Consider the following 10,329-nt stretch of genomic DNA (forward strand, 5'->3'; position numbering starts at 1 on the left):
ATATATGTATATATACATATATATATATATATATATATATATAATATAATATATATTGTAGGGTTTTTGATTCTCTGACACCGGCAACTTTCTCCCGTCCGGAAAATTGGCCATTCCAATCCCTCCTCTCTTCCCAGTCGGGAATATCAGACCTGATACCGTCGACTCTGGCGGCACCACTGGGTATAGGATACAGTAATAGTATTGAGAATAGTGTTGCTTTCATTTTAGGTGGGAGAAAGGTGCTTATTAAACAACGATTAAATTAAACATTTGGTATAATTTAGCATAATTTCCCATCATCCCTTGGCATAATTTGATTTGGATCACTGGTCACAAAGAAAGGTAAAGGCCTAGCATTCAATTAAGTATTGCGGACGCATAAATAACGCTAAATGTTTTGATTTTAAAGAAGATAGAGAGTAGTGATCTACCAGTATTTTAATGATGGAATTGGTATAGTTCGAATGGAGGAATTATTGTCTTGCTTAAACAGCTTGTTTACCACCTCCCCATGCTACAATGTAGCTTGCAACAATAGAAATCCTGATCATTTTACTTGTAAATACTTGCATAATTCTGAAAATGTATTTTAAATGTTTATAAATTTATTTTTTTTAAATCCAGTTCCCCCCCCCCATAGCCCCACCCCGTCCATTTTTCATCCACACCCCGACAAAACACCCTCTCTAACCAGGCTTGACGAATAAAACACTTCTTATGTCTACTAAATTCATCAGAACAATAGGGATGCCATAATCAGTACGTGGATGTTTCAGCTTTATAAAGGTATAAACCAATTTTCCCCCGGGTATCAGTAATTAACTCTCTGGGGTTTCGACTTAAAAACAGAAGATTTTTTTCCCCAAACTATTTCCAACAAACCGTAGAAAATTCCATCGCAATAGCTCAATGGAAACTGTGTTGTTGCTAAGGAGATTCTTTGACTGCTGCTGTGATTTTTCTTCAATTTCTTCAGTACTTTAAAAGCCCTTTTGCTCAGAATTTTATAGGCCAGTTTATGGAGAATAATTATAACTTTAAATTTTTCTAGGGGTACAGTCAAAAAAACATGATGAATGGGATGGTGGAGGCAGCAGTGAATTGGATGAAGGCTGGGCTACCGTTGCGCAAGCTAAAGATTGTGCTGTATGCTGCAAATGTGGACGATAAACGGGAATTGCTAGAGAAAAACAAACACATGTGTAAACTGTTTAAAGATTTAAAGGAAAGATATGGAATGAAAGAACTCGCACAAAAGGTATAATGTAGTTTTGCTTACAGTCTAATTATTTATTTTATCTCCATTAAAAAAATAACTTAGATGATATAGATGATAATGGAGATTGTGGTTGACGTAATGACAATAACAATGGTGATAATTTAAAATTTATTGTATGATTTTAGACAAATTTATCAAAAATGACAACTGATGAGGTCAACATACATTATTCATATCACACTGATTTTAAAGGTATTTGTTCATGATTACACTACCTCTATACTTACGTTTTTTTCTTGATCTTTCTTTTATTCAATATATAGAACATTCCTATCGAGTATGATGCATATATTTCATTTTCTAAAGAAGACGAAATGTTTGCCACCATCATTAAACAAAAGTTAGAGTTGGCGAAGTCGGATATTCGCATATTTGAAAATCAACAGGAAATAAAAAATGAAGAGGTGTGGCAGGAGGACATGTATGACGTTATGATGCGATGTGCAAGAGTTATTACAGGTGAGTCTAGCTCACTGGTGTATCTAGGAGTATTGACATGGTGGGAGGGAGGGGGGTGGCTGATGGTATTGGGTCAAGTTGATGGGTTACATTGTAACCATTTTCTCAGCAGTTTTTTAATTATTTTTTTTTTTGGGGGGGGGGCGCTAAATTTGTATGAAGGATGCGTGCCACTGGCCTAGTCTCCTGAAGTAAATGTAAAATAAACATTCCATTTTAATGAATTATGTTGTTCTTTTAATTTTGTGCACAAACATTCATTTTTGGTTTAAGTATTTATTGATTTTATTGTGTATTTTAATAACAAATACCGTAGGTCTAAATGGTTTACAGTGCGTATTCATCAGGATTAGAATTAGCTTTCAAGATAAAATGAAATTATTTGATCAAATATGTATTATCGTATAATGTCTTTATCAGACATCTGATACACAACTTTATACTCTTGAGGCACAGGCAGTGAATTTGTCTCCAATCATAAAAAAAAAACCCCAAAAAACTTGACTTTGAATCCACTACCCTGGTCTTGGATCCAGAGCAACGCAATATCCTCCAGAGATTTGTATGTGAAAATAACGTTGGCTTTTTTTTTTCATTGCTACCTTTTATTTTAATCTTCCAGTCCTTACTCCTCAGTACCTTAGAAGTGTCTCATGCATGGAGCAGTATAACATGGCATTGTGTTGTCACCGGACAGCAGAGCGTGATATTCTTACCCCATTTTATGTTGAGCCTATTGAAGTTATGCCTACATACATGGGACTTGTTCAGTATGTGGATTGCCTGTAAGTCCAAGTTTATTCTCTTCAATGTTATTGTTAGTGTTCTTGCAGCCATTGGCCGTATTCTGCTGGTCGTTCTTTGTAAAACCACGTACTACACCTGTGCAGTGGTAAAATCCTACATTTTATTAAATAAAAAAGTTGCATGGGAAGACATTTGGGCAAAAAGGGTCTCCAAAATAAAAGAAAAGGAAGCTGGCACACTTCTACCGACAAATAAAAGACTTCACAAGTGGAACGTCATAAACAATGATATTAAAATACATTTTATGTAATAAGGTTGAAGATGAAAAACATTTACTCTATATAAGTCTAAATGATTAAATGATAAATAGATTAATCACACCGGTAAATATAACATTTGATAATTTTATAACTAGAACAAATAAGCAGTATATAAATAATCTCATTAGGGTTGGCTCCTTCTGTTTGTTTAAAGCAAAAATTCTGAAATCTCGGAAAAATGGAACTTTGGTTCAATTAATACCCTTTTAATGAATGAATTACATTTGAGATATCTGATATAACTTTATTTTAAAAAAATATTAACAATGTAATTACCATTATATAAAGACGATATTAATGTTTGAATATATTTTTTTCATAAAAATGAAAGAAATACATTAATAAGAATATTAAAGAAATAGTAAATCAAAGTGGGATAAATGTATGATAGAATGTGTTTAACGGTTAAAACAAGAAAACTGATTTTTGTATGTGTTATGTAATTATGTTAATGAAAAAGAATGGAATAAAAATTGGTGAAAATACAAAATAGAAAGGGAAAAAGGAAGGAAAAACATATGCTCTTGATGTTCTAACAGTAAACCTTAGAGGAAGGGAAGTTATGTGTTAAGTTAATCTGAAATTTGCTTCGTTTTCACAATATAAATCTACTGTAAAGAGTTCAAATATTTTTCCTTAAATATATGGAAATTTTGATTTTTTGTTTAATGAGGAATATATAGAATAAAGGTGGTGGTTACGCCACAACAGAGAAAAAAAATCCTCCTAACGAATAATACTGGATACTACGAGAAACGCTAGCGTAATCAAGGTTGCTTCAGCTTGTGGTAGTGTGGGTTTTCCGTAAAAAATGTTTTCTTGCAGTTTTTAAATTCTGTTAGACTAAAATTAATTTTTGGCTTAATGTGGGTAAATATTACAATTATTATTCTCTGAAATTTAATAAAAATTTTATTAACGCAAATGTTGTTGCAAAACTGACCAATCAGCCCTGTTTGTTTGATCACGTGGATAACTTATTGCAAATTAATGCTGAACGCACTCTAGTTTACCTTAATTTCCGTTGCCAACGAAGTATATTTTACAAACCAGCAGAATGAAGATAATATTAAAATGGTTGTCAACTAACCGAACCAGTTGAATACGGCGGCTATTGTATTCGAAAATAACATTTTTCAGTTTTTACAGGTCATGCAGTCATGCCATATTTTATTTGTACAGTAAATTTGTATAATTGGTATTACATGAATCATTCCTGTATCTGCTTTGCAAACTGTATTGTTTATAAAGTAGAAAGTATGTGAGGTAATTGAGTGTGATTAACAAATATATCTTAATTCCAATCAACATCATACATAAAAATTTGTGACATCCATTTTTGCCTTTGTGATTTCTTGTAAGGTTATTGAAACTTAAAATTAGCAAGAAAACAAACGTTCCCCCAAAGGTACTCTCACTCGGTACCTATTTAATTGTGTAACGTTATGATTTAAATGTTTTTATAATATAGATAAATTTAAACAGCACAAGCAACAGGTCCATGTAAACCAAAAGTAATTAAAATGTAGAATAAAAGTTGGTCATATATTTCATTTTAATTTTATTATTTATTTTGTATTTAAAAAGAGAAAAAGATACTAATAAGATATATGCGGCCTGTGAACAACTCAGTTCAACACTTGATGTCACAGTTAATGCTGAGGTGGCTTACGAACGTCCAAAGCTTGAGTACGATGTTTTTATCTCATACTGTCATCACAATTCAAGCAAAGCTGCCGATGTGATGGATAATTTTAAAGCTCTTGATCCTAATTTAAAGGTGTTTTTTGACAGAGAACTAAAAACAGGTAAGATTGAAAGTAATAATAGTCGATCATTGCAGGCATGTAGCCAGGATTTTTTTAATAGGGGATGGCAGGTGTTGGCGGTTTAGGCCAACTTCAGCCATGGAAAATTTCGGCCGCGCCTGTCGAACGCCAAAATGTATGGAGCACCATTTAAATGCTTTGCTGATACAATGGTTGAATGAGCGCTATGATATGTTGTGCTCAGTGGCGGCTTTACCCAAATGAGATTTTTTTAAAGAATAGGAACCTCTGGTTATTTTTTAAGGTCTGACTACCCGACGAACTTTGTCCGAAGGGGGAACTTGATTAGTCCCTGGGGGGGGGGGGTAAGCACCTGCCCCCGCTGGCGCCACCACTGGTTGTGCTGCACTTAGCTAGATCACCTTCACTAATGTGTTACTTTTTTTGCAGCTTCCGATGTTGTGTGAAAAAATAAAATATGAACCGTCAGACATAAAGATAAATGTATTTCATGTAAATGGAACGGACGAAGCATAAGCAAATAAAATTTGTTTTGTGCACATGTATACTTTTGATTTTTAATTTTATTTGATTGACATAAAGAAATTAAGAGAACCGATACTGCATTTAATGAAATTCTGTTCTATTTTGTGGATGACGGAAACGGACGAAATATGAGCAGTAAATACAATGGGTTGTGTAGTGACTTTTTATTCTCCAAATTATTGCTATAAGACTGTGGAGGTTTCGCACGAACGCGTACGGTTAGTGTAAATGATACGTCGTCATTTTGACGTAATACGCCGGCTGCTATCCGCTAAACGTGTGGACGACACGAATATCTCGCTCACAACACGTAAATAAAATCTTCGTTTATTTTTTTCACATTTTACGTAAGAGTAAAAAATAAATGTTCCGTATCTTTGAATACGTTCGTGCCATTTTTGTGACATTTGAAGAAAGCAAATTACGATAGGATGCGTCTCATTTTGGGTATCAAAACGTCGGTGCTTTGACTTGTGGTGTCGGGATTTTGTGTAGGCCTAGGCCTACTGTACTTGTAGCCAGGCACAACCTATCACAAAATTACCAAACATTCTGGGCAAAAAGGAAGTATTTTTCGGCTACAATTTTTAATTTTAAAAACCTTACATATACTAATAAAACTTTGAGAAGCTTGATGAGAGAATAGAACAGAGTATAGTAGGCCATAGGGCCACGCTTGAATTGCGTTGTGATTGCGAAAAACACAGAATGGCTACACGAACCGTTACGGGTAGCTAGATGCATGCGTACACTTATTCGTGCGAAACCTCTCTAATGTATAGAGTGCCAATAACCAATTACGTTACAAGCGGTCGAAATATGATAAATTGCTATATCGTTTTTTGACTTAGTTTTGTTTTTAATGCTTATAAAGTTGTATAAATAAAATTATGAATGGACATTTTAAACAGAGGAATGAAACATGAATAAATGAAATGCGTTTTGTATCTTATCTTTATTTTCCTACAAAATAAATGTACTTATATGGGATGTACATATTTTATGGAAGAAGGAAACGCACAAAATATGTGTGAGTTTGAATAGGTGTGACTTTTTCCTTAAATAATTGTTCTATTTCTTATTTAGTTTTCGTTTTTTAAAGCTTATAAATTTGTTGCATAAATAAAATCATAATACTGTATAAAATATAGATATAAAGTCGAGGGAGGAAACAGTCGAAACATAAATAAATACATGAAATGCGTTTTGTTGTGATTATTTTTTTTTATTTGTGAGAACGTTTCTTTCCACAAATTATACTCTGTAAGTCACGCAAATATAGAAATAGGCCTGCCCTAGCAAATGAGTAATTTTGTCGGGCTTATAAATACAAAAGAATCCTGAAATGGAAAATAATGTATTGTATGTAATTATAATTATATTGATAATTTTATACGGAAAATATAAGTATGAAAATGCTATATATTTTCAATTTTTATTCATCACACATCATTCAGCACATATTTTCATTTATAGGCCCTACATACAATAGGCCTATGTATTATTATAAACATAATCAAACAGACAAGAAAAAAACGTATCACAATCCATTGACTATACTTATTTCATAAATAAGCAGAGGGGGAAGCCATGTATACTATCAGTGGTGGATTCAAAGGGGAATTCCGCCCCCTTCCCCCCAATTATTTATTTATTTTTTTTTTTTTAAATTGATGAAAAAAATATATTCAAGTGTAAGTCTGAGAGTGCCATTTCCGACAATCTGAGGTTCCATAATCATAATTTTCTTACCTCAGCTCCAACCATGTTGGGGCTGAGGTGGGTTTACCCTCTATCTCTGAGAGTTCCTCCCTGGGACCCTTTATTTCGAATTCCTGGATCCGCCACTGACTATGAGTGCGATTCTTCATTTTTTTTGTAAATCTGTCCTGAAGCGATAAAATATTTAGCATTTGAACTGCCTGATCAATTGTTTAAGAAATAACAGTAGCTCTTCAATAAAAATCCACATACCTGAAATGAAATAATACTGTACATGAAAACAATTAATTGTGCAGAAGTATAACACTCTAGGCTACACTGAATTAAGAAGTTTATTAAAGGCTTAAAATGTCCTATACCACCGCGACATGTAATGTGAGATAATGCCTAAATGGCGCTCTATACAAATTTCGCGCGGCCAAGGTTGTCGCTTTATTTAATGGACTTTTGAAACCCATAGTTTATGAAAATTCTATTTAAATTTCCATTTATTTGGGTAGTGTTAGGGACCTGATGAAGTAAAGTTTTGTGTCTATTACATCTATAGGCGTAAATAATAATATAGCTTTTTGTTCATAATATGGATGAATCTGCAATCACCAGAGCTGACGAATTTTATACCACAGTTAAATAAATAACAGTGGTTAAAAGAGCTATCTACGGGCCTGCATCGATTGTTTTCCCTATTACTAATAATAAAGAAGAAATTAAATTAGTTAAAGAAGAAGCATGCTAGATAGATGGCACATAACTGCTGTATTATTATTTTTTTTAATCATAATTATCATGATCATTTTCTGGTCACCATTATTTTTATTAACAGGGGCCACATGGCAACAAACGTTGTACCATGTCATTGATGGCACCAAGTGCTTTGTTGCCGTGGTAACTAAAGAATACCTGAAATCGCCAGTTTGCCAAGAGGAGTTTAGTCTCCTCTTAAGTAAACATTGCCAGCAGGTGAGAATTCGTTTTCTTGCTTCCTTAAAAGTAAATCCTAAATTTTAGTCACATGGACGAGCAACAAAAACAATTTTACTTACTTCCGCATCTGACTTTATCGGTGACATGGACAAAGCTCTTCCTCCAGCTTCCTCGATCCGTCATTGCCGTTATCAATTCATCCCCTTTAAGACCATTGTCTTCTTCCAGCACATTTTTTTAACGTTATTCTGCGTCTTCCAACTTTTCTGTACGCATCAGGCTTCCAAACAGGGCCGTCAAGGGGGAAAACTGTAACAGGGGCAAGGGTTGGTCCTTTTACCCAGGGAGTTGTTATAGTGCTATAACAACTCCATGCTTTACCACAATACCCAACCACACTTTGCACTGACCTTAACTGACAATCAAACTCAATCAAAAGAGAGAGCTGAATTGGTAATTAGTTTTCCAGCAAGTTGTCAATAAATCACATAGGCATACTTATGGTTTGCATGGGCAATAAATTACAGAAGCTATAATCCAATTAAAGAGCAATTACCAGAGAAAGGCCGAATGTCCCAAATGATGGTTGGAAATCAGGAAAATTTTCAAAGGGTAGAAATACCTCATGGTTAGAAAGATTGTGCCGAAGGCGCTACAATTTTTGGGGGATTTGTCAATCTGAGGGGCTCATTATTAGGGGATCCATGCCATTATGGAGGGCTTATAACGAGTTTAAATAATACTATGGCAAAAAAAAAAGAATGCTACCTGCAATTTCTATGGGCCCCCTGGTAAGCTAGGGCCCTGGAGATCTTGCCCCTTTCCCCTCTCGGTGGCACTGCTTCCAAAGGAGAACACGACCGGCTATTTCATCATGTCTTATCACGTGGCACGCAAGAGCTAACCTACGAAAACAACACAAACTATCAAACTGTTGGGCTGTAAAGTGGTTTATGCTGTTTGCAGTCTTGAATGCAATTCACCTGCAGCTTTTCTTCGCCCCACAGGATCAATAGACTCGCCTTATCTAGAACAAGAGTCTATAACATTGTTATAAAAACAGTAGACTTTAATGTATACGTATTACTACTAAAACAGCCGTTTAATTGATAACATCAGTGTTATTTTCTTTTATGACAGAATGATAATTTGATCTTGGTTCCTCTGCTTGTTGATGATCTGGAAGATGTTCCTCTAGAATTTAAACAGATTCAACTGGTGAATGCGACTGGAGAGTTCTTCACATCAGCTATACAATTTACGTGCACGGCCATCGTGAAGCACCTGAGTGGAAAGCAGACTAAAATGCAGTTTCTATTCACTAGAGTAAGTTAATTATGCAGAAATGTGTGATGTAGGATAAAGATTATATAGAGCAAGGTAGGCACTAGTAAAACTAGTATAAAATTGTTAATTTGCGGAAGATGGGTCATTTTATGGAAGATTCGTTCATGCTTGCAGGACTGCAGGAGGCTGTTCCGGTTTCCGGGAGACTTATCACTACTAGCTACCATTATTGTATATTAGCTAACATCAAGTCATAATATCAAATTATTTCTTATAATTCACGACCTTAAAGCATACGAACAGCTGACAACAAACCACAATTATTTTAGATCTTTTTTATTCCTACTACGTATAATGTCTTCATTTTATATTTTTACAATGTATTTATCTTCACTCTAGCCAAAAATCTCCCTGAATATCCTGGAGACACAAGAGCGATTGAGGAGAGCAAGGCTGACCGATAGATATCCTATGCAAGCTAACTGGCGAGGTAAAACATTTCCTCCAGACCTGGAAAGTTATTATGTAAAAGAACTGGATCAGGCACAGGGTAAAGACATTGGTGACAAATCTGACAAATGGAATTTGGAAGATGCAAAATATGATGAGTTAGCTAGACAGAAAGTTGACATAAAAAAAGAAAAAGATTTAAATTTAAAAAAAGGAAATGAAGAAATTGAAAAGGATTTGATTGAATTTGACATTGCCATAAGCTGTACAAAGCACTACCTAAAGTTTGCTAGGTTCTTCCAGAAAATGCTCAAAACCTTCGTCCCTAATATTACCATCAGTTCTGATGAAGGTTCAGATCAGGAGAAGCGTGCAGTTCTAGAGAATGCCTCAAAGATTGTAGCATTTGTTTCATCAAGCTACACAGCATCACATTCGCATATGGAGGAGTTAAACGTAGCTCTCTGTCGACACCGTTTCAGCCCTCAACCAGTCCTCTTTGCGATTCAGCTTCATCTCCTCCCGAAGTTTCCATCATATGTGCATCTGATTCCTTATCGATTTTGCCTCATAGATGAAATGTGGAAACAAATTGTGAAGAAAGTTGACTGGTACAGTACTATATTAATAATTGTTTGCTACCTTTGTATGATCTGATTTGTAAAATTGATAAAAACATTTATATAACTTGCGTTATTTTTTAAGCTTTTGCTGGTTGACAACAAATGATCGAAAGGTGGTGCCGTAACAACAGCAAGTTGTGGAAAGTATCTATGAGACCACTATTCATAAATAGTTCATTATATTTTATAAACTTCTCCCA

The 10,329-nt window shown here is 34.6% G+C and overlaps 1 protein-coding gene across 1 annotated transcript in view; it reads left to right on the forward strand.

Annotated features, from left to right (window-relative positions):
- The first annotated feature begins 1,058 nt into the window (after window positions 1–1,058).
- The window catches only part of LOC117120195, a 19,011-nt gene continuing 9,740 nt past the window's right edge, over window positions 1,059–10,329 (forward strand). Inside the window, exons 1-7 of the mRNA XM_033265212.1 lie at window positions 1,059–1,261; window positions 1,546–1,741; window positions 2,364–2,526; window positions 4,396–4,616; window positions 7,669–7,805; window positions 8,910–9,095; window positions 9,456–10,117. Coding sequence (XP_033121103.1) covers window positions 1,073–1,261; window positions 1,546–1,741; window positions 2,364–2,526; window positions 4,396–4,616; window positions 7,669–7,805; window positions 8,910–9,095; window positions 9,456–10,117 — 1,754 coding nt within the window. The 5' untranslated portion in view covers window positions 1,059–1,072. The remainder of the gene's footprint in view (window positions 1,262–1,545; window positions 1,742–2,363; window positions 2,527–4,395; window positions 4,617–7,668; window positions 7,806–8,909; window positions 9,096–9,455; window positions 10,118–10,329) is intronic.

Source organism: Anneissia japonica, unplaced genomic scaffold, assembly GCF_011630105.1.
Source record: "Anneissia japonica isolate Jap-2015-1 unplaced genomic scaffold, ASM1163010v1 scaffold8948_len120252_cov100, whole genome shotgun sequence".
Taxonomy (NCBI): domain Eukaryota; kingdom Metazoa; phylum Echinodermata; class Crinoidea; order Comatulida; family Comatulidae; genus Anneissia; species Anneissia japonica.